General features: G+C 54.5%; 7 protein-coding genes across 7 annotated transcripts; 2 read left to right on the top strand and 5 right to left on the bottom strand.

Moving 5' to 3' along the window:
- Window positions 1–190: 190 nt before the first annotated feature.
- On the top strand, window positions 191–3447 carry EI97DRAFT_367241 (zinc metalloprotease-like protein; the record flags this gene model as incomplete). The annotated part of the gene is made up of 3 exons (XM_033795078.1): window positions 191–645; window positions 692–3209; window positions 3271–3447. 3 exons carry the CDS (start codon window positions 191–193, stop codon window positions 3445–3447), a joined length of 3150 nt encoding a protein of 1049 aa, XP_033658251.1.
- Window positions 3448–3771: 324 nt separating this feature from the next.
- EI97DRAFT_497490 (uncharacterized protein) lies at window positions 3772–9256 on the bottom strand. Its single transcript, XM_033802511.1, has 2 exons — window positions 8803–9256; window positions 3772–8746 (listed from the first exon to the last, which is right to left on the bottom strand). The coding sequence occupies exons 1-2, from the start codon at window positions 8867–8869 to the stop codon at window positions 3948–3950; spliced, it is 4866 nt and encodes a 1621-aa protein (XP_033658250.1). The 5' UTR covers window positions 8870–9256; the 3' UTR covers window positions 3772–3947.
- An 818-nt stretch (window positions 9257–10074) lies between these two features.
- EI97DRAFT_6512 (uncharacterized protein) lies at window positions 10075–10746 on the bottom strand. Its single transcript, XM_033802988.1, has one exon. It carries the CDS (start codon window positions 10497–10499, stop codon window positions 10113–10115), a length of 387 nt encoding a protein of 128 aa, XP_033658249.1. The 5' UTR covers window positions 10500–10746; the 3' UTR covers window positions 10075–10112.
- A 2351-nt stretch (window positions 10747–13097) lies between these two features.
- EI97DRAFT_453962 (uncharacterized protein) lies at window positions 13098–14846 on the bottom strand (the record flags this gene model as incomplete). The annotated part of the gene is made up of 6 exons (XM_033800494.1): window positions 13098–13897; window positions 13958–14194; window positions 14243–14297; window positions 14353–14577; window positions 14627–14660; window positions 14731–14846. The coding sequence occupies 6 exons, from the start codon at window positions 14844–14846 to the stop codon at window positions 13098–13100; spliced, it is 1467 nt and encodes a 488-aa protein (XP_033658248.1).
- Window positions 14847–16259: 1413 nt separating this feature from the next.
- On the bottom strand, window positions 16260–17129 carry EI97DRAFT_463171 (LSM-domain-containing protein). The gene is made up of 6 exons (XM_033801335.1): window positions 17087–17129; window positions 16979–17035; window positions 16887–16925; window positions 16809–16836; window positions 16692–16755; window positions 16260–16637 (listed from the first exon to the last, which is right to left on the bottom strand). The coding sequence occupies exons 1-6, from the start codon at window positions 17112–17114 to the stop codon at window positions 16596–16598; spliced, it is 258 nt and encodes an 85-aa protein (XP_033658247.1). The 5' UTR covers window positions 17115–17129; the 3' UTR covers window positions 16260–16595.
- Window positions 17130–18800: 1671 nt separating this feature from the next.
- On the top strand, window positions 18801–20645 carry EI97DRAFT_366856 (ribonuclease H-like protein; the record flags this gene model as incomplete). Its single annotated transcript, XM_033795052.1, has 2 exons — window positions 18801–19784; window positions 20289–20645. 2 exons carry the CDS (start codon window positions 18801–18803, stop codon window positions 20643–20645), a joined length of 1341 nt encoding a protein of 446 aa, XP_033658246.1.
- A 76-nt stretch (window positions 20646–20721) lies between these two features.
- Window positions 20722–22065, bottom strand: EI97DRAFT_388746 (N-terminal nucleophile aminohydrolase). Its single transcript, XM_033796190.1, has 2 exons — window positions 21875–22065; window positions 20722–21819 (listed from the first exon to the last, which is right to left on the bottom strand). Exons 1-2 carry the CDS (start codon window positions 21982–21984, stop codon window positions 21132–21134), a joined length of 798 nt encoding a protein of 265 aa, XP_033658245.1. The 5' UTR covers window positions 21985–22065; the 3' UTR covers window positions 20722–21131.
- Window positions 22066–22328: the final 263 nt, after the last annotated feature.

Below are 22328 nucleotides of genomic sequence, written 5' to 3'. Positions count from 1 at the left end.
CTTTACGCAAGCACGGCCCCTAACGGAGAACAATGGTAGTGCGAATCCGTCCTCAAACAAAGCAACGTCCACACCTCTAGCCAATTCTTGTACACCAAAAGCAGATCGATATATTCTGGGAACACCTCAACTTCTGCCCTTCGAAGAGTCCCCCCTCAACGGTCCTCAGCTGCCTCTCCAGTGCGCCAACATGGGTTCCATGAAAGGGCGTAACCACTTTAAGAAGATCCAGAACTTCAAGCCAGACTACACCGACGCTGAGATCACTCAGTATGAGTCCCAACGAACTGGTATGCGCATCGTTGTAGTAGACCGCAAAGGCCCCAAGCTCTACGGATACTTTAGCGTCGCGACAGAGATCTTTGATGATTCAGGAGCCCCGCATACGCTCGAACATCTGGTTTTCATGGGGTCAAGGAGGTACCCTTTCAAAGGCGTATTGGATAAGATTGCAACTCGAGCCTATTCAGATACCAATGCCTGGACTGACACCCATGAGACCGTCTACTCTCTGACCACCGCGGGCTGGGAGGGCTTTGCGCAGTTACTACCCATCTACCTTGACCATGTCATCGTGCCCACGCTTACTGATGCTGCTTGTTACACTGAGGTGCACCATGTGGATGGCAAAGGCATTGATGCTGGGTATGTCGTCCCTTCGCCATGTTTATATATGTGCTAACATGCCCAGTGTGGTCTATTCGGAGATGCAGGGTCGCGAAAACCTCCAGGGCGATCTCATGGATCTCCAGATGCGTCGCCATCTCTATCGTGATGGGGACGGGTTCCGTTATGAGACGGGTGGACTGACCCAAAACCTGCGCGTCTTGACCGCTGATCGCATTCGTCAGTTCCATAAAGACATGTACCAGCCCAAGAACCTCCGCGTCGTCCTGATAGGAGAGGTGGACCACGGCAATCTGCTCGAAATCATGGATGAGTTTGAGAACCACATTGTCGATCATGTACCGTCGTATAATGCGCCCTTCAAGCGTCCCTGGGTTGACTCGAAGCGTACCCTTCCGCTCAAGGAGACGGTTATTGATACAGTGGAGTTCCCGGAAGAGGATGAATCGACCGGCGAGGTTCAAATTGCGTTTATCGGCCCGGAGGCTCGCGATGACTTGGCCGAGACGGCTTTGAATACCGCGCTGATGTATCTTGCCGGTTCCTCAGTTTCGGTGCTCGTCAACGCATTGGTGGAGAAGGAACATCTTGCCAGCATGGTCTACTTCTGGGTCAAGAATCACTACGATATGCTCATCTGGTTCACTCTGACAAGTGTAGCGACAGAGAAGCTCGCGGATGTAGAGAAGCGCTTCTTCGAAGTCCTCCGGGACCACATGTCCAAGCCGCTTGATATGGCGTACATGAAGGACTGCCTCCATCGTTTCAAGCGTCAGGTCAGATTTACGTCCGAGGTTTCCAACGATGAGTGGAAGGACCCTGTGCTCAAAGATCACCTGTTCGGGAACCGGGATGGCTCCGATCTACAGCATGCTTTGAGCTCCCTGAGCGATTTCGATATTTTGGAGCAGTGGACAGAGGACGATTGGAAGTCATTTATAAAGAGATGGATATCTGACGCCCATCACGTCTCCATTCTTGGGAAACCTTCCATCAAATTGGCCGAAAAGATCAAGGCCGATGAAGCCGCGCGTATCAAGGAGCAGCAGGAGAGGCTTGGCGAAGAGGGCTTGAAGCAACTTGCTGAGAAGCTCGAGCAGGCAAAGGCGGAGAACGACAAGCCGATTCCTGAGGAGATCCTGGCCAACCTGAAAGTCCCCGGGACAGAGTCGATCCATTTCTTCGACACTATCAGTGCTCGCTCTGGTCTTGCTCGGAAGCTTGGCGTTTCTGGCAACAGCATTCAGAAAGTCATTGATAGTGACGAGAACGGCCTCCCTCTCTTCATCCATTTCGAGCACATCCGCACATCCTTCGTCCACTTCGGTGTTGCCATGGGCACGGCAGGCATTCCCACGGAGCTGAAGCCGCTTCTCGGAGTCTACCTGACCAATTTCTTCGCCACGCCCATCATGAAAGACGGAAAGCGCGTCGAATTCGAACAAGTCATCACCAGCCTTGAACAGGACACCATCGAATACAGTATTGACCGGGGCACCGACATTGGCAATTCTGAGATGGTGTATGTCTACTTCGTGGCCGAAGCCGAGAAGTTCGAAACGGTAGTCAAGTGGCTCGCAACCTTGCTCACAGACTCTCTTTTCGACACCGAGCGCCTCATCGCCATTGTCAAGCGCATGGTCGCCGACGTGCCCGATGAGAAGCGTGACGGCAACAGCATGGCCTTCTCCATCGACCGCATGATCCACTACGCGCCCGCCTCTTCCGTCCGCGCCACAAACACGCTCGTCAAAGCCGTCTATCTAAAGAAGATCCTCAAACTCCTGAAGACAGATCCCGACCAGGTAATCCAGAAATTGGAATCATTGAGGAAACACCTCCTCAACTTCTCCAACATGCGGGTCCTTGCCATTGCCGACTTCACTACCTTGCCCAATCCCGTCTCTACCTTCAAGCACCTCACAGACGCAATCAAGCCCCCACAAGACCCCTCCGTCAACCCCATCGACTCCCGCAAAGCAGTGCTCTCGGACATTGGCCGCAACCCAGGAGGCGCGGCGTACATTGTCCCAATGCCGATCGACAGCTCCTTCGCCGTCTTCACCTCTAAGGGCCCGGACAGCTACACGTCCCCGCAACTCCCACCACTCATGGTCGCCCAAGCCTACCTCGACGCCGTCGAGGGACCCATGTGGCAGAACATCCGCGGCACGGGACTCGCATACGGGGCGAATTTCTTCCGCGACGTCGAAACGGGCCTCATCAAGTTCCGTATCTACAAGTCGGGCAACGCGTACAACGCGTACCGCAAGGCGAAAGACGTCATCGCGGGGTATGTGGACGGGACCACGCAGTTTGAGAAGCTGGCGCTCGAGGGCGCCATTTCGAGCATCGTGCGGGAGTTTTTGGATGAGAAGGCGACGATTGTGGAGGCGGCGAGGGGCGCGTTTACGGATACGGTGGTGAAAGGGGTCGGGAAGGGGTATAATGACTGGGTGCTTGCCGAGGTGAGGAAGGTGACCGCCGAGGATGTGAGGAATATCCTCAAGGAGGTGGTGGGGAACGTGTTTAAGCCCGAGACGGCTGACTTGGTGGTTACGTGCGGCGGGAATGCCGTGGAGGTAGGTCTTGTCTCTCTTGGTTGTATGGTGCACTGAATACTGGCTAACATCACCTGAACAGGGCATGAAAGAGTCATTTGAAAAGGACGGATTCAAGATCCAAGTTAAGCAGCTCGTCGATTTCCAAGATGGTTATGGGCTTGAAGGGGAGGAAGACTCGGCTGAAGATGAAGAAGATGATGATGAGGAGGGCGACGAGGAGGGCAGTGAAGACGAGAGCGGAAGCGATGGCGAGTAGAGGTTGCAATGGCCGCAGCGGAATGGAAGGAAAACAGGGTGGAGTATATATAGGTGAAGACGAATACTCAATGGCTCGAACCGGTTATAGATGTTCGAGGAGACTTCATACCAAGAGCGCAACTTTCCACATGATCCTGAACATTGGGACCCTCAGGTCCCGCTCTATTGCATGCATCTGGATCTCATGACGCCAGTTGTTAAATTCCCTAAATCTCGGCTAGCGCACCATTCATGGTAAACTCTACATGTCAGAGCAGGAATCTCTCATGTCTACACCTATATCACACAAAGTGACATCTCTCTTGCACTTGGCAGGTTGAAAGAGGTACATATAGTCAATTATCCAGAGCCGCCTATGATTTATACCCATCAACGAGCCGACGACAAAGCAACGGGGATATCTTCTAGCGCTCAAATGCTGGAACCACAATCACAAACCACAAACCATACCAACTGACAACCAATAGTAGAACACAAGGACCAAGGGAAGACGCAGCCTCAAACAGCCTCGCCATTCCTCCTCCTAGCCTCCAGCAGCGCCTCCTTCATCCTCCTCTCCCTCTCGCTCTCCCCCTCCGTCGGATTCCCAATCCCAACACCCCCCTTGCCACCCTCCTTGACCACACCCTCAACTTCCCCAACCAGCGCCAACCCCTCCCTCTCCCTTTCCCTGAGGACTTCCATCCTCTCCTCAAACTCCTCCTTCATCTTCTTTTCCAGTCCAGCCAACCGTTCCTCCATCTCTTTGATCTGGGCTCCAATGTCAGACGCCGAGGGAGCAGCGTCGACCTTTGCCGCTGCGATTTCCGCCTCCAGACACGCCTTTGCCGTCGCAATCTCCACGCCATTGAAAACCGTCATGAGTTGTTGGCTGGAAGCGCTCAAGGCGGAGAGACCGTCCCGCGCACGACCCAGGACTTGCGTCTTCCATTCCTGCGTTCGTTCTCCCTCTCCATTTGCCTCATCCTGCCCCTCCTCCTCCTCCTCAAGCACATCCCGCACGCAGCCCAACAATTCCTCCCCCAGCTCGCCCTCTCTCCCCACGACACCTCGAACAACCCTCTCCACTACGCCGAGAACTTCGCTCATCCCCCTGGCAATCTCCTCCTTGCCTCTCGCTATCGCCTTCCTCTCCGCAGCCTCGAAATGCTTCTCCATCGCTTTCATCTTGGGGATATCACCTTTGGCATACAGCGGCTGCAATTCTGTCTTCTTGTACCTGCGATCGCGGTCGAGCACAAGAGCATGGACTCGTTGATGGCGGAGCGAGATTGCTTCATGCAGCTGAACCAGGAGTTCGAGCGCAGCCTTGACATCGACCAGGGGCATCGCCTCCCCACCCTCTCCCTCGACGGTGGACTTACGCCCTCCCCTATCGAACGCAGCCTCCACACCCGAAACTCCGTCCCTGACTAACTCCTCAATCTCCCATCCCGCCTCCATCAAGCCCCCAATCTCTGCCTGCAATCCCTCATACCCCTTCTCGAAAACCTCTCTCACGTAACTAGCATACTCTTCCCTATCCTCCCTCGCCTTCCCCTCCCTCTCTTTTTCCTTGAATTCATCTTCCATAGCCCCAATCTCGGCGTAGGAGATCTCGTTGTCGTTGAAAAGTTGGTCAGTTCGGGCTTCTGACTCCTCCTGGCGGCGGAGACGGGCGTCATCGTTCTTCTTGCGGACGATGGCGGCTTCTTTCTCCCATTTGGAGCTCAATTCGGTGATGAAAGGGAAGGAGTTGTCCAGGGAGGATAAGTGGGCACGGATGGCGACGAGGCGGGGGTGCGGCGGTAAAGCGGATATTTGAGCTGGGATGAGGGAGTCGAGGGCTTGCCATGCGCTTTCCTTCTTCTTTTTAGTTTCAAGGGCCGCCGGCGCTGCGGGACTGCTATCCCTGCTGATGCGAGGTTTGACTGATAGAGGAGCAGGGACAGCGTCTTCGACAATGATGCCGTCGCCACTTGCTGGTATGCTAGCAATGCTTACAGGCCTGATGGGCGCTGTGGGAGGTTGCGGCTCGCCAAAGAAAATCTCGTCGTGTTGCTCTGGTTTCTTCATATGGAGAGGCACTGCCATGGATGCCGGGCTGACAAAACTCATCGACTGCCTGTGCGTCAAGGTCAAATCATGGGCGGGCGTCGAGGTTGCAGGCGGTACGTATGCTTTGTATTGCGGCTTTGGTTGCTCTTCTGGTGTCGACTGGATAAGAGGCGTCTTGCTCGCGTCGTCATCCACGGAACTCGCTGGCGTAAGAATAGCGGTCGACTGAGTCGAGGCCGGACGCGTCTGCTCAATTGCGGCAGATGCGTTGATACTCGGCCCTGTTCTTGGGAGAATAGGCCGTCCTCCAGGGCTATACTGCGCCAGATCCTGCTCCACGATTATCTGCTCTGGAACACTGATTTGTATATCCTGCCTTCTACTCGAGGCATTCGACGCCTTTCTCGATATCGGCGGCGATTCCTTCTTTACTCCTGCTGCGATGATATCTTGCTGTGCTGCCGGAGGCGCAGGAGGAGCAGAGTAATACTCCAATCCTCTAGCGGCAGACTCCGCTCTCAAGAAGCCAGTGAAGATCTTGATCTTCTCTTCCACCTGCGGCTCATACGCCTCCACTCTTAGCATATTGATAAATCTCTCCAAAGACCCAGCGTACCAAGGATCGAGATCGGGGATCAAGTCAGCTGGCGTAGGCTTAGGAAATTCCTTGGATCGCTCCTCTTCAAGTTGCCGCTTCAGGTCCGCAATGGTGGCATCTCGCTCCTTGATGCTATCGTCCTTGCCTTCTATGTCTTCCTTCAGCCTGTCGATGAGGTTCTGGTTCTCTTTGGCGAGGTCCGCTGCATTCGATTTCGCTTGATCGGAGGCTGTTCTCATGGAATGTATCTGCTCATTCAGCACAGCCATCTCGTTCGCAGAGTGCGTCTTGGAGACTTCGCTCTCAGCCTTCACCCGTTCAATCTCTGCTTTATCATTTGTTGATTGAGCCTTCAGAGCTTCGAGCTCAGTCTTGAGAGAATCAACTTCAACCTTCAATTTCCCCACCTCCAATTTCTCGTTCGCAGTCTGGCTCCTCGCCGTCTCAAGCTCTCCTTTCACCCTCTCAAGCTCCACCCGCAATTCCTCCTTTTCCCTCTCGGCATTGGTCCTATATGTTGCTAGATCCTGAACACTCGCCTTCAACTCCGCAGAGAGCCGATCGATCTCGTTCCGCTGATCCAACTGTGGCTGGGTATTTGTGCCTTGCGATTGAAGTGCAATCCCACCATCGTCCATGACGAAACTTTGTTGCCCAGAAGGCGGTTGCTGCAGTGTCGCGGTTTGACTCGACTTCTCTGGCTGCACCCACCCTCCATCATCCATCACAAAGCTCTGCTGTGTCGTTGGTGGTTGTGAAGTTTCACTTGGTTTCGGCGACTGCGACTGCGACACCACGACTGCATCCCCCATGACGAACTCCTGCTGTGGGGGTTGAGGAGACGATCCCTGTGCTGGCGACGCTGGCTTCGGCTGTGTCACACCATCCGTTGCAGAAGGTGGACTAGATGAAGGTGATTTTGTTCCCTCCTTCACCTCTCCGTCCCCCTTCGGACCGTTTTCTTTCTTTTTCCCAAATATCTCCTCATCATCGACCTCCTCCCCCGGTGCCATGAAATGCTCCCAATCCGACGGACCGCCAGCACCAAGAGCACTGAACGCCGACGCAGGACCCGGTTTTGAAACTGGCGGAGGAATCGCAACTTGCCGCTGTTGTTGCTGTTCTCGCAGCGACGGGACTGGAGAGCTCGGTTTAGCTGTAGCTTGAGCATGCTGGTTACGGAGGGCTTCGATGGCGATGGAGCTGACAGAGCCAGTGCGCGTGTTATGGCCCGAGGCAAAACTCACGCTTTGGCGGTTGAGGATGGGCGAGACGGGCTGGCTTTGGGGACTGGATTGATTGAGAAAGGAGGGGGGCGTGGTGGAGGAGTGGCCGAGGGGTTTAGGGGCTTGGATATCAGAGTAACTAGGTGTAGATTGATGTTGGCTTACGGCGGGAACCGGTGTTTGAGACCAGGCTTGTTGTTGTACACCGTGTATGGCAGGGAGGGACTGCTGCTGGCCGTATGTCTGATCGATGGGTTGAGTTTGTGGCCACTGCCCGGCTGGCTGCTGTATCTGCTGTACTGGTTGCTGTATAGGCTGTCCTTGCTGTACTGGTGGATACTGTGGCTGTGGCTGCTGTGGTTGCTGAACCTGCCCATGGCCGAGGCCATCATTCCCGAACTGCTGTTGCAACGGTTGTCCTGGTTGCACAAGCTGTCCTTGCTGCTGAAACTGATCATGAACAGGCTGCCCATAAGACTGTTGCTGCGGCACACTTTGACCCTGCCCAGCCTGCACCGCATAACCCCCCGGCGCCCCGAAACCCGTATATCTCCACTTCTTCTCCGTCCCCTGCAGCGGCGCATGCGTGGCATGCTGCCATGCCGGTAGATCCGGGGGCGGAGGAAGGTAGACTCCCGGCATGGGATTCGTGTTGGCGGGCATGTAGGAAGTGACACCTTGACCGCTGAGGGAGGGTGGGACGTATGCGGGATGTTGCTCATCAGGAGTGAGGACTGTGTTAGGTTGGGGTTGTTGGGATTGGGAGATGGCCGAAGAAGGAGTGGAGTATGTGTTGGTTTGGGGAAGCGACGTGGGCGGGAAGTAGGATGCTACGGGGGTCTGGGGAGGAGGTGCTGCCGGAGTGTTGTATGCTTGTTGCTGTGGAACTTGAGGTGGGTATCCTGGTGCCTGTTGCTGGGGCTGCTGCTGTTGATATCCTCCCTGTTGTTGCTGTTGAGGCTGCCCCTGAACCGAATGCACCGCCGCTGTGAAACCGGCCGGTTTCGGAGGCGGAACTGGAGGCTGTTCCTGCTGCTGCTGTACCTGTTGGCCATATCCAGGTGCAGTTCCATACGCCCCTGCGTGATAACCTCCTCCTGCTCCGACACCCTGCTGACCCTGCTGACCCCAAGTCCCCTGCTGGCCCGTTTGTGGTTGCACCCACTGTGGTTGTCCTGCTGGCGCTGGCGTAGGTACTGTATTCGTATATGCCGGTTGGACTGGCTGAACGGGTTGGACAGGTTGAGTGGGCTGGGGAGGATATGTTTGCTGTGCCGGTTGAGTGCCGTACACGCCCTGTTGTGCTTGAGGGGGTTGACTTCCATATGTATACTGCTGTGTTTGAGCTCCATGACTTCCATATTGATATTGCGTCCCCTGGGGCTGTCCCGGAGGTGCCCATTGTGAGTTGGTCGTCGGAGGCACGGTTTGGTAACCTATAAGGAATGTTATCAGCTTGCATGAGTCTTCGAGGTCAAGGTAGATGTCGTACCTGCGGCGCCGTAAGGTGGAGCATGGCCAGCTTGGTTGGAGAAATTTACGTTGCCCGGTCGTTCCATGATGCCTGCCAGTTGTGGATGTATGCGGATAGCCGTATGTCTCGGAGTTGGCCCGGTAGCCGTGCACGTCTAGATTGAACGACCTCCGCAGGACGATTAGATTCTACCCTCGAGCGACCTGTCGAAGTCGGTCGGAGCCGTACAGTCGGTCTTTTGTGTCCAGTGAGTCGTTCCAAGTGCGCGTCGCTTCCTTTCTACACAGCGTGTGATATTGTGTATACAATGTTGCTCATGAAGGTCGCCGTCTTGTGGCTAGTCATATGTCGCGTTCCCCGGAAACCCACTCCCACAAGAGAATCCCTTGGAAGCAAGAAGCAACAGAGAAGAAGGAGTGGAACGAAGACATGTCGTTGGCTCCAGCCTGGTGAGGCTGAGCTACCGCTCTCGTATCTGGGGAGCTCTCAAAGCTCAAAAGGGAAAGGAGGCGCGGGGATGACACGCGGCGGGGACGGTCCCGCTTGGGATCGCCCGATTAAGCAAGGGTTGGCCCCCTTGACGAGAATCCTGGAATTTGACGACATTCATCGCTTTTTGTCGATTGAGATATTTTAGAACGTCTTCGTTAGGCGTCGGAGTATTAATGGCTCGTGAGAGATATATGCCAGCAGGTCTGTTAGGTAATTATTCAGGAGTCGTCAAGTCAAGCTGCAAGACTTGTGTATAAGAATGGGGATGAATGAGGTTACTACAGCCTCTTTTCACATCCTACTTAACATCTAGGGTTGCAGCGGTATGGCTGACGTCGGGATGGACTCGACAGCGCCTCCGTCCAGTTAGGGGAAGCCTCGAAACGCAGTCCTCGAGACGGCGAATCGGATTGTCACCAATTCAATCGCTCAGATGAGTAGTCTAGCTCGAAGAAGTTCAGGTCTGATAGTCCCATATCAGTTCGCAGAAGCTACACCCAGGGTGAGAAAAGAAACATAATCCATTGCACGAAAAACCCTATAAGCCACAAGGAGACAACCGTTCCCTGAGGTCCACCAATGCAACTAGAGCCATCATCCACCGATTCCACAAATCTTCAAGGTTGGAAAGAGGTAGTACCCTACATACTCGAGCCACGCTCTAGTGTTCTCCACAGGTATACCACTTCACTCTCAAGTCATGCGAGATATCCTGCCGCTTCGGGCCGACCAACCAGAAAGCCAGACTATCAGTCTTGAGGCACCCCGGCACACTGCCAAAAAGTGATCAGAACGTTTCCAAGGGGAAAGAGAAAGGTTAATAGAAGGCATAATACTTACCCCTTGAAGAAGAGGCATGTGCAACCATGACGAATGACGACCGCCCCATCAATAACGCGAAGGTGCTCGCGGCAGGTGAAGTCGCCAACGAGAGGGAAGGCGTTGCCGTCGGATTGCTGGATGGTGCCGCAGCCGGGGGCCATGCCGTTGGAGGTGACAGTGGCAGCGTAGGTGGCCGCGACGATGGCCTCGATGTCGGTGACTTGAGGGTCGAGGGGAAAGGCGTCGTCTGCGGAGGTGGTGAGGTCCTTGCCTCCGAAGAATCCCTTGTACTCGGCGAGGAAGTTGGGAGGCAGCTCGAGGCCAGGCTGGGGGGCCTTGGGGTTGGAGAATGCCACGGCGGTCGCGGCGGTGACGAAGGCTAGGATGGTGTAGAAGTGCATGTTGAATCTCAGAAGATGTAGATGTGATGTGAGAGAAGAAAGTGTAAGATTGTAGAAGCGGGTTGTCAGAGGTTGAGATAAGGTTGAGTTGAGCTGTAGGTTAGAGAGCAGAAGTTGTGTGTTTATACATCCAGGGAGGCGAGACACAGGCCCTCGCCGGGACGGCCTCGTGCCTGATGAGAAGCGGTGACAGGCGCCGTAGTGGCGTAGGCGGTGTACCTACCAATCCTCAAAAGAGCGGGAAGTAGCGACTACGTCCAAAGTGAAACTGTGAAGGCGAAGAAGCGGTCGATGGAAGCGTAGTGGAAGACACTGACGGTCGACACCGTTGACTGATGAGAATGAAGACCAAGACCCAATGGTCTTCGAAATCACTCATGTAATCCAACGTTACCGGAAAGAGAGGTTGGCAGCCGAAATGTTCAGCCCGAACCAGTGCACGACGTCAGTGAGGCGATCCTCACTTCCTACTCCCAAGTGTTGATGATCATTGATGAATGTTGGATATTCCCCTCTGAATTGCCCTGAGTCTCCCCCTCATATCCAGGACCCGTTGAAAAGCCATATATATGCCCTAAAACCCATCACCGTCCTTGGCAAACAAGTGCAGCATTGCTCGAATCCGGTGCGGAAGGCAAGCATGTTGACAAACCTTGGTCCTGAAAACGACATGCACCTCCAGAAAAGCAGAGCGAAGGATAGAGAGCAATCCGCATGTATCGGCCGAGGAAACGCACTCAGATCCTCTGTCCAGTTTCACAAACCGTCAATACCTCACCTAGGATGGCCCCTTTCAGTACCATGGGTTGGTTTTAACATACTGCTAATCCGACACCGTTCCAGGAGAGAGACAAGTCAACGGCCTGCGGTTTCCGCCGAATGAACGGATGGAAATGAATTGTAAGCTGTTGCAGCGGGGAGTTTGACAAGACTCCGCTCCGCTGCCATGGCATGGCATGGGTTGGCCCCGTGACGGCGGGTCGATCTGGGCCTAACCCAATCCATATTTTTGGAAGATTCTCCGCTCCCGAGGTCCCCAAGGACCCTGCACAGTAGTGAGGCGCATGCAGGCATGCAGGGCAGCCACAGGTGAATTCAGCGGGACATCCGTGCCACCCATGTCGTCCTCGAAACCCTGTTCACCTGGGCATATTCAGTCTTCTGACTTCGCTCGCTGTGCAAGTGACACCGCAGCCAAACGACGAGCATCCATCACACCCGAAACCGCCCATCCTCATCGCAAGAAGTGGCAAATAACTCGTGCCGTGGTGGCCCGGATTCCTTCGTCTTTAACCATGACCTCGATGATGGGCCGCTCCGCGGAGCAGGTTTGCACGTGGTCCGGGGTCCATGAATAATAAATCAGCCCATTTGCCATGCGAAATTCCCACAATTGCATATCTCTTCCCTCATCGAGAATTGAAATGGTCTGATTTTTAGTGTGTTTAGGGTCAACGGCCCCTGATTTGCTCTGCCGTAGTACAGATCATCTTCCGGGTTTGGTGGCCCGTGACTTGAAGTCGCCACATCAGATGATGCCTTTCTTACCGCACGTACGACACAGTAACCCGACACTGCTTTTGCATTTTCATTTCGCCATTTTTTCTCGTTGTAAGCTCTCAGTGCCAGAATACCCGGTTCCACCCATAGCAATTACCCTAGGGTATTGTACTCCGCACTTAGCTCTGATCCGTACGGGTAACCAAGTTCGTGACAGCCAATGCGGCACGAACGGAGAAGCAGGAGATGTGATGCCAGTGCCTCCGCGGACCTCATACTTGTACTTGTACCTAGGTATATGGCGGCAGCCTGCCCGTCCCTGCCGAAACGAGTAACCGCCAGCCTATCGCCAGCTTCCTTCATGCTTCTAGCCTCCGCGGACGGTCGGATCCATGCAGCCAGTCTCTGCACCGTGATACTTCCGCACCGGTATAGAGATGCCCCCGGTCGAAAAAAAAGTGCGGTTATCTAATCACACGCCCTGTTTCTCAAACCTTTGTATACTGTACTGTATCTCTGCTATGTGAGGTCTCTATGCTCGTTGCCACCAGTTCCCGTGACGCGTCCACCTCGTCCCGTACTGCGCCACATTCGCATACTCCAGGTACCAAGGTAGACACCTGCATACTCTTGGATCACGACCTACAGCGTCTCCACCACGTCCCTCCGTAGGATAGACAGCAGCTTCAGAGTCCAATAAAATATATATTTGTATTCAGATCCGATCTTTATAGCCAAACCAAAATGACGACCTGGGGGTATCATCCACTGTACTGTACCGTATGCATCTAGCATAATCTGCGTTTTTCGACACCATCACCCGGAACTGTTGGATAGGGTGAGATCTGGTTGTAAGGCATTCTTGGACGCCCAACAGAGAAAAGTTCCGCCTCCTTGTTTGTATGCACAAAATCCTTCAAGCGAATGCGAACGGTAATTTTGAACCTATGGGCACGCTGAGTGATTTTCATGCTCTCAGAAAGTATGAGGCAAGCCGATGTTTGGATATGCCGTGGTAGGGACGAAGCAGAAACGGAAAGCTTATGTGCGTAGGTAGGTTGTCCAGATTTCCGGCAACACGCAGACATTTTTGCCTTGTCAGTTTGGCGGGGGGTTGCGCTCTTCCGGTTGTTCCCCATCCGCCGCTCTGGCCAGTTCACCCGCTCTGACCAGAGCGGCCAGAGAGGATGTATTTCGATAGTCGGGAAGATGAGAGGAGGTCGGCAGAAAGGACGGGGTGGGGGTAGGGGCCGTCACGTTGAGCGGGTGGGGCAGCATACGCATGGCTTTTCGGGAATCGGCGGGAGGCACGGAAAGCAATGCCGGGTATGAGGCACTGCCGGGGGTACTCTGCGCCCCTTCGGACGACATGGTCGTCTCGTCGTGGGTCAACGATGGTGGTCCTGCTGATTCTCTATAGAACCGCCTCGTGGGGAGCTCGATGGGTGCCATCTGGTAGGACGATGGAGTAGAATGCGTGACTGGAGGGGATGCCGCAGAATAGGGATGGTATGCGGCATAGGCAGGTGGGAACATTGGGTTGTTGTCAGGTTGGGCTCTGGGTTCGCGGCCCACGGCACTGGTCGAGAAGTCATGAGAGGTTTCCCGTGGCGGTATCGCAGACCGTGGCGACATAGCTGTGGGAGAATACAAGTCTCCCGTCCGTGGGGAGGTGTATGCGGACGCAGAATGCATGGCAGGTGAGTCGGACTGGGAAGGGTAGAGCGGGGCTGATGGGAGACGAACAGGAGGTATGTGAGGACTCGCCTTGGGGCGAAACGGACTCATGCCAATGGCGTCAGACTGTACAGCGCTGATTCTCCGAGTCGAGGGCCGGCTTATTTGCTCTGCACTGCTTGGTGTGCTTGCTTCAGTCTCTAATTTTGGACGTTTGGTTTCTATGCCCGAGTCAGCAAGTGCCTGTAGGGTCATGATTGGAAAGAACGCAGACGACTCACCTTTCTGGCTGGAAGGTCCATGCTTTGCTTTGAACTCTTCCAAATACTTCTGATATGCTTCGTACTCGGGCGTTTTCTTGTACTCGTTAAGCTCGGCGTAGTACTTCTCCTTGGCCAGAGTAGCCTGTCGTTCGCATGCTTCTCGAGCCTCAGGATCCAGGACCTGCCACCGTTCGCCAACCACCTTTGCGATCTCAGTGAAGGAGAGATCCTGACCTTTCAGCGTCTCCCTAACTTCTAGCATTCTTCTTAGCGACGCAACAACGCAAGGGAGGGGGGACAAACGGTTGGAGAAGATTACGTATGCTGACGGAGGGCGATCCGGGGCATTCTCGTCGGGCTATGGCCATGTTAATGCGAACAAAGGGTTTTAGCTTAAGAAGACATGCACCAACCTTTGGATGACGCCTGTACCTTCTCTTCGCGTTTGGAGCTACCGAGGCGGCATTTGACGATTCGGGTTGCTGCCGAGCTCCGGGCTCGGGGGCAGAGTCATCGCTTCTGTAGGCACTCTCGATGGCAACGGTTTGGTTGAGAGCGAGAGGAAGGGGGCGATCGGGCGACTGGCCTCGATAGTCGGCGATGGCTCTTTGTAGTTTCTGTGTCACCGACGTCAGCAACTGGAAAGGTTAGAGGCTCGGGAAGGAGAAGAAGCTGGAGGAATCATACCCTTCGGTGGCCAAGCTTGACGTTGAGGGCATTTCTGGAGAGAGAGAGAGAGTCAATCTTGGCATGTTTGTGGGGGAAGGAGCGATGCACGGGGGCGCACGTACAAGTCGGATTCGGTGATGTCTAGGACCGTGTCCCACGTGTCGAAGCCCTCGGAAACGAAGGCATCCAGATATTGGGCCAAACCCAATCGCTCTAGCCGTTCTCCCAGGTCGCTCATATAGGCAGAGGTCCCAGGTAATCACAGCTACGATGCAAGTGAGTGAGAGGGCGCTCACGGCCTTGGTTCCCGACGATTTGGCCCGGCTCAGCCTCGAGATGCGATGGCAGCGGATGCGTACTACGGTAGCAGAAGGGGAGCGGTGGTTGTCCAGTTGTATGTATCCAGACAGGTTAGATGGGTGAACTTGGGCAAAGCGGGTAGGGACTGGCGAGGGAGTATGGGGGTTTTGATGCAAAATTACGGGAAACAAATACGAAACGGGAAAGGACCGAGGTGTAATTTTTACAGTGGTAGCTGGGTCGGAAAAAGCGAGGAGCAGTGGGTAATGGGTCCAGCAATCGGGGGAAAACAAGCGTGTGGTAATTGTTGCAGGGCGCAGATGGTGCGCAAGAAGGGTAGTCAGGATTGCGACTAGGCCTCGTCCATAAATGAACCGGCGTCGTCGCGTGGATGTAGCGTGACCGGGTGGATCTTGACCTCGAGACCGAGAAGTCGGCGAAGAGGCGCAGCTATGGCGGAGAAAAGGCTATTGGGCTGGTCCTAGCACGGAGTAGGGGATTCCTAGTAGGCCGTCGATGTGTCCACATAGGATGAAGGGGACCATTTGAGTGTGTCGCGTTTTGCGGTGCGCGCGCGGGAGCGGGAGCCAACAGGCGAAGACGGGCACTCTCACGGTGGACTGGTACGGTGTAACAGTAGGCCGGGAACATCGGGGTGGCGAAGACTCTTGGAATTCCTGGACTTGGGCCGCGGACCTACTGGTAGCTGTGAGAGAGAAGTCCAGGGCGGCGGTGGACGATCATGTTGGGGAAAGGAGAGTCTGAGGGAGAGGAGGAAAGCCAGGGCAGTAGCGTAGAAAGCCGAAAAGAAACACAGTCGTGGCGCGACGAAGCTTGTGCGTTCTGGGAATATAGTATTTCCAAGGTCGGCCACGAGGCAAGGGCAATTGCCAGTCCGTGTCAACGTGTTGTGTGAGGGCCAGCCCTGCAGCGGGATGGTGGGGGCAGGGTGGGGATGGCAAACCAAAAATGGAGGGGGAGAGGGAGAGGGGCGAGATTGAGTGAGGGCGAGAGTGAGGGTGAGGGAATGGGTGCGGGTTGTGTGCATGGCAATGGCATTTTTTGGCGATCGAGCACAAGGCTTGAGATCGAAGAAATCATGTCGCGACGTCGAACTGCCAAGCGGCACCTAACTCGGAGCGGAATTCCCCAAATGCACCGTCACCGCTACCTAGGTACAATGGTAAACCTCCCCTCCCCTCCCTCCCCAGACATAACCGGAGCGCTCCCCGCCAATGATTGGACGGACCCTCACTCTCCTCCCTAACCCCGTTCCTACCACAGAGTAAAATCATGGGCGGTGGGAAAGTCATCACGTGCACTCACTCAACTCACGCCCGCCTGCACCTTTCCTCGTAATCGTGTTGAACCGATGGATGGTATTTCAGATTGCGATCTTCCCGGTCTATCTTCCAGCTAGCAACCAACCACATGGCTGAATGGAGGGCACAAATCAACTCATTTGATGTCTCCAAAGCTTGCTCCGCACCATTGAGCGTCGCCGTCAAGGGAGTTAGGTACATAGGTACTGTGCCATCTTTGTATGCACTCTACTGCCATTTCGGTGGCTTCTCGAGACTGTCTTGCGAGGGCGACAGTGGTAGCCATGGCTGCACCGTGTTGACACCCCCGACGAGGAATGCGCTGGCGACATGACAAGCTGCACTCGTCTTCATTGCTCCTCCCCTCATTCTTCCCACACTTCCTCCCCGTCTCCTCCAGGTATCATCTAGCTTGAAGTGAGCCAGATGATTCATGAACCCACCCTGAACCCAACACTCACCATGCAGATGTTGTTCCCATTGAGCAGGATCTTGACAAGCTGCGTCTTGCCCTCAATCGGGTCGCTATACCACTGTTAGTCGAACTCGGCTTCAAAGACGACGGACACCAGCCTTACATTTCAGTCACGTCGGTGAGGACCATGTCTTGGGTCTCGTAAGTGGCTTTTCATCCTAGCCAACTGCCACGTACTTACTCACGTAGTCGTCAAAACCAAGAAGTTTTCCGACAAACTCTGAGCATGAAAATCAGGAAGGGAAATCAAAACTATGTGCATTGAGCATATACCTTTCCCGCCATTCATCAGCACCCATATCTTCGAACCGACACACTTGTCAATGAGCTCTACGCGCCCGGTCAGCCAATTCAGGTAACGATCGCTATCACGCCACTAACCAAGAGGAAGGAGAGGTTCGCTGGGCATTGTGGTAACGACTAGTGGTGCCTGCTGATGAGCCGTCGTCACTTTGAGAGAGGTTCAAGGTTGGTGTTCAAGATATCTTGGCATTCCCGCCCTCTTGCAGCGGGTACGCTAGACCAAGAAAAGCTAGGTTCCCTTTGTGCCTTGTCCAGGGTCGCCAACAAGACACCTCCCCCTGCTCTTCCTCGGCCTTTGTCATGGGTTTCAACAACAGGCAGACCTACAGTACCATCCATCGTCTTGTCAAGACTGGTGCCTAGCTGGAGCACGACAATGGAGCCCAATAATGCTCCGCAGACGACGCGTTCTTCTTCTTGTCAGAGCGCCCAATGCTCTCCTCCGCACATGCCCGAGTCAACAGAGAATGACAGCACCCACCACCTTATCCGCTGCAAAGGCATCGCATCCAACGAGCGGCCGCGGTGAAAAGAGGTAAGCTTTGAATTCGACTTGCCTCGCTGGGCCAAACTAACTTGGCAAAGAGGTTCCCCAACAGAATACGTTCCGTCGAGATGTTATCAACCTGCTCCTGGCAACCAGTCATACAATACAACGTCACGTCCGTCCGCCCCCATTGCCCGTCCCATATCTTCAAAGTTCGAACGCGTGCCACAGACAGCACCTCGATTATGTTCCACTCCAAGGCAAACAACAAGGGGCAATTCTGGGCCTTCCGACCGTCTATGCAAGGGATTGGAGTTCTCCAGAACAGTTTTGAATGGAAAAATTAGAGAGGAACTGCTCGGGAGTACTGTTCTGGAAGACCAGTCGGCAATCCATGTCAAGCGAGCGAGCCGGGAACGTCCGGGACAGCGTGACGCTGAGTACAATGGACAGTGGCCCCATACGGACGGAAGCACGTCTCCTGCAGGGACTGAACAGGAGACCGAAGGGAATGATCTGAATCGTATAATCCATGAGGAAGGCATAGTTCAAGGTGGCTCATCGAATGTCGTTCCCGTTGGCATAGACAGTTGCCTCCCAAGCGAAGTCCATCCAACGCCTACGGATCAGGAAGCCGTCACTAATGGGCCACCAGACACGGGCTTGGCTATAACATTCTCCGCACGCACTACAAGAGATTTAGAAAGCGATGCACTGGATGGACGCATGAGTCCCGTCTCCAGTACAGTGCCAGCTATCGACGGTATTGAGGAGGGCCTTGCCAGGGTGGGAGTCAATGGAGCGACCTCACTTCCGATACCGGTCCCCCTTGGGAGTTCAGCTTGCATACGATTCACGCAGTCCACTCGAATGAGCGCACCTCACGTTACCCCAGCGTATTTGGATTCAAGGCTACCTCAAGGCGGCCTCTCGCTTGAGAAGGAAGCATCGCCTGGCGCCAATCGCTCTGTTGACACAATCACTCCTTCACGGCGCGCCGACCGTGTAGACACTGTGATAGATCCTTCCAGAGGCATTTCAAGATTGCAACGCGACCTGGAAGACATGGAAAACCAGCAGGGTGTTCAGAAGGTCAATAACAATCCAGGATTGTCAGTCGAACAGCAACCCCCCGCGCCGGTTACCACAGTGGACAATAAGACGCCCGAGGATCTACACCTCGTCACAATCGATATCCCAAGCACGATTGATACCGAACGATCCTGCGAGGAAGGGCTAGAAAGCCCATCTGACGAGGACGTCGTGGAGGACACCTCTGAGAACGATGCTGAATCACACACACCTATGTCATTTCAGATACCTCCTGCGGCATTGCGTGCCGCGATGACCGCGTCACCCAATACCCCTGGTAGCTATTACAACCAGACCCTCTACCGTGGTCCCAATGATCAGTTTCTGACAGTCCATTACTGTGACAACATGGCCACAGCAGAGAGGGTCGCACCATATTTTCTGCAGGAGAAGGTCATAGGTTTCGATATCGAGTGGAGACCCTGGGCAGCCATCAAATCCATCAAGGACAATGCATCTTTGATCCAACTTGCTTCTGAGGATCGGATCGCTCTCTTCCATATCGCCTTGTTTTCAGGAACAACAGCCGAGGAGTTGATTCCTCCTACTTTGCGCGCCATCATTGAATCCCCTGATATTCTCAAAGTTGGTGTCGCTATCAAAGGAGACTTCTCACGCCTTGAGAAGTACCTGGGCATCAAAGCTCGAGGAGTCTTCGAGTTGAGCCGTTTGCATAATCTTGTGGAATATAGCGACTCTGATCCGAGAAAGGCTGGGAGCAAGAAACTTTCCTCCCTTGCCAAACAAGTCCACCAACATCTCCAGCTTCCCTTGTACAAAGGGGAGGTACGGGAGAGCGACTGGAGCAAGCGTTTGGATCGCGACCAGATAGCGTACGCTGCGACAGATGCATATGCCAGCCTACGCATTTTCGATGCTCTCGAAGCGAAACGAAAGAGGCTGAGGCCTGTCCCTCCCCGTCCTGAGGTGTGTGATTATGACGAGGTCACCAAACCGAGGACCGCTCCATGTGCCAAATCCGGTCCCAAAGCTGTAGAGGAGCCAGTGCAAGAAGAGGAGCCCCAGGCGGCAGTCGAGGATGCCGAAGAGTCCGAAGCAGCGTATGAGACTGCGGCCGAGGATCTTGTTGACAGTCAACAGCTTGAAGAGCAGGATTCAGAGTCTGCATCTTCCGCTGAAAGCGCAGATTTGGATGAAGAACCCGATTCGGATTATGTTCCAAGCGCGCGCCTCAAGGTAACCGGAGAGGCCGCATCTGCGCCTCGACGGACACGACGCATCGGCCGTATCAATATCGGATCCCTCCTTAGCTCCGACGTCAAATATCCTACACTGCCGGACATATCATCTTCGGATGAAGCCGATAGTGGGTGGGAAGCGGAGAGTGGCCACCGGAGCATGGACAAGCAGCGTGCTGGCGGTATGGGTCACAAGGTCGATATTCAGGGCGGCATTGACAAGGACGATATGCCAGTAAAGAACGATGCTGCTAAGCTCCACGATCTCGAGGACCACCAGACCAACTTATCAGCCCCTGAGATCATCCAACAGGGTCAGCTGAGCATCAAACCTCTGACGCTGGAGACTACTATTACCGATATCTCCGACGATTCCCCGTCTACCTCAGGCTCACCCGAAGTCATCAAGGAGAGAGCGAAACTAACAACTCCTTCCCAGCCACCCACCACCAGTACCACGACACTTAACCTCCCATCTCTGGCCACGGACGTCACCTCCAAGTCCTCCGCCTACCTCGCTGCCGACTCCTGGGCCCGCACCTACCTCCACACCACCATCCCCTCTCCCTCGTCCCCTTCTTCCAGTGCCACCTCCCGCATCCGCGCCACTGTCACCGTCCTCCGCGCTTACCACCTCTGGCACCACCAAGACTTATCACCAGCAGAAATAGCAAGACACTTGCGCGATCCGCCACTCGCGGAGAGCACGGTTTGCGGGTATATATTGCAGGCCGTTGCGGCGGAGAGGTTGGCGTATAGTAGGAGGGAGATGAGGGAGGTGTTGAGTAAGGTGCCGCTGAATGTGAGGATGACGAGGTGGAGGTGGTTGGTTGAGAGACTGGGAGGTCTGGACAAGTGATTTGAAAGAAAATTTTGCTGAATTGTACTGCAGATACCCCTTTCCGATGCTAGCTAGGCTGTGTATGTGCAAGTATACCCATAGATATATAGATATCAATTGACACTCTGCTCATAAAACTTCTGCTATAACTGTGTAACCATGGTAGGATATACGGGGTATACCATTTGACCATCTGCTCCCCCGGATGCCCGTCATCTTGGCTCATGTATAATGTGCGATCTCAGTGGAAGTCGTTTTGATTGTGACGGTTTTCGAACAGTACTATGGGACATCTTCGTGCGGTGAGAGGAAGACCGGGCTGTTCGTCTTGTACTGATCATCGGAAGCACACTGAACTGCAGGGCATGAGACCTTCAGAATGTCATAGCATGTCTTGCTCTTTCATAGAGTGTCATCTAGGGTCATAATACACTCCCTTCGCTCTCCCGCTTCCCACGCATCCAACATCCGCTTCCCTCCCTCCACCTCCCTTGCAACCCCCATCTAATCCTGCTTCAACGGCATATATCTCTCCTCGATCCCCTCCCTGGTAATGATCATCATCTGCAACCCGTCTCCCACCTCAATATGCCTCTCCACCGCGCTCGTAAACGCATCCCTGACCAACTGCTCCACGGTGGTCCTCGGTAACGGTACCGCCTCCCTTGCCTGCAACTCGTGCCCGACGCCACTGCCCGGCACATACTGATTCTTGTAATTGACCTGGTTGTCCAGGAACGGCATGATGAGCGAAGCGGCAGCGCCCGCGGCCCGGCATTGTTCGCGCTCGTAGCTCCCGACGGGGTCGTACGAGTACAACGCACCCTTCCCTTCCTCGTCCAATCCGCCGAGGATGGCGTGGACGTAGTACGGGAAGAACCGCTTCCCATACAGGATATGGCTGAGGCGCTGCGCGCACGCCGCAACGCTCATGTTCTTGCCGTGCTGGTACTTGTACATCTTGACAATGGTGTCGAGCCGCTCCTTCAGCGCATCGCCGTCGGCCGCGAACCCGACCACCGAGAGGACTATCCGCGCGCCCTTGTTGTCCGGGCCCTCGCCGCCAATCTTGAACAGCTTCGGCGCATAGCGTGTGTTGATGTTGTAGCCGGATGTGGAGCGAGTGTCGCCGGCGAGGATGGTGAAGTCGGCGCCGGAGATGCCCAGCGTGGAGCCGCCGTTGTCGGTGTATCTGGAGCTTTGGTTAGGGATGGGGTCGGGAGATAAGGAGAGAGGATCAAAAATACGGGTAGAAGCTGTGCTGCCGTTCGCCTGATGCGGATGCTGCTGTGGGGGTTTGCTTGAATGAGTAGCCTGGACCGCCTTGCGGAGGCGCACCGGAGAAGACTGCGGCCATTGTGGATGCTTTGGGCGGATAGAAATGTGGATAAGGGACCGCGGAGGGTGGTTATCTGAAGGAGAAGCAACTCTGAATGTGTTCTGGGGTGCAAATTGTAGATTCGATGTAGCTATGGGTTACGCGTTGAGCTTGACGCCTATGCCAAGATGAAACCGGTCCAAGCTTCATTATCACGTGACTACCACCATCACTGTATTGATCAATGTGATTATCGCCATGACAACGGATTCCAATGGGTTTACGTCAGTGTATTCGTATCTATCGTTTCTGGAGTATCCCTCCAAAGACCATACCAGCCGCTTGAATCCATAAAAAATCCGTCTTTCCATGCAGAGGAACCC

Source organism: Westerdykella ornata (genome assembly GCF_010094085.1).
Source record: "Westerdykella ornata strain CBS 379.55 unplaced genomic scaffold EI97scaffold_1, whole genome shotgun sequence".
Classification (NCBI taxonomy): Eukaryota; Fungi; Ascomycota; class Dothideomycetes; order Pleosporales; family Sporormiaceae; genus Westerdykella; species Westerdykella ornata.
The sequence above is the reverse complement of the archived record's forward strand: the minus strand, read 5'-3'. Positions and strand labels throughout refer to the sequence as shown.

Bases quoted from the DNA above. Each gene is read 5' to 3' on its own strand.
- EI97DRAFT_463171 (XM_033801335.1), bottom strand. From the start codon at position 17,114: ATGCCCAGCGAACCTCTCCTTCCTCTTG. The intron at 17,036-17,086 runs GTTAGTGGCGTG...CCGGGCGCGTAG, and splicing joins CGAACCTCTCCTTCCTCTTG to AGCTCATTGACAAGTGTGTC. The intron at 16,756-16,808 runs GTAAGGCTGGTG...ACAGTGGTATAG, and splicing joins CTCACCGACGTGACTGAAAT to CGACCCGATTGAGGGCAAGA.
- EI97DRAFT_6512 (XM_033802988.1), bottom strand. From the start codon at position 10,499: ATGCACTTCTACACCATCCTAGCCTTCGTCACCGCCGCGACCGCCGTG.
- EI97DRAFT_388746 (XM_033796190.1), bottom strand. From the start codon at position 21,984: ATGGCCGCAGTCTTCTCCGGTGCGCCTCCGCAAGGCGGTCCAGGCTAC. The intron at 21,820-21,874 runs GTATTTTTGATC...CCAAAGCTCCAG, and splicing joins CGGCAGCACAGCTTCTACCC to ATACACCGACAACGGCGGCT.
- EI97DRAFT_497490 (XM_033802511.1), bottom strand. From the start codon at position 8,869: ATGGAACGACCGGGCAACGTAAATTTCTCCAACCAAGCTGGCCATGCT. The intron at 8,747-8,802 runs GTACGACATCTA...CATTCCTTATAG, and splicing joins TCCACCTTACGGCGCCGCAG to GTTACCAAACCGTGCCTCCG.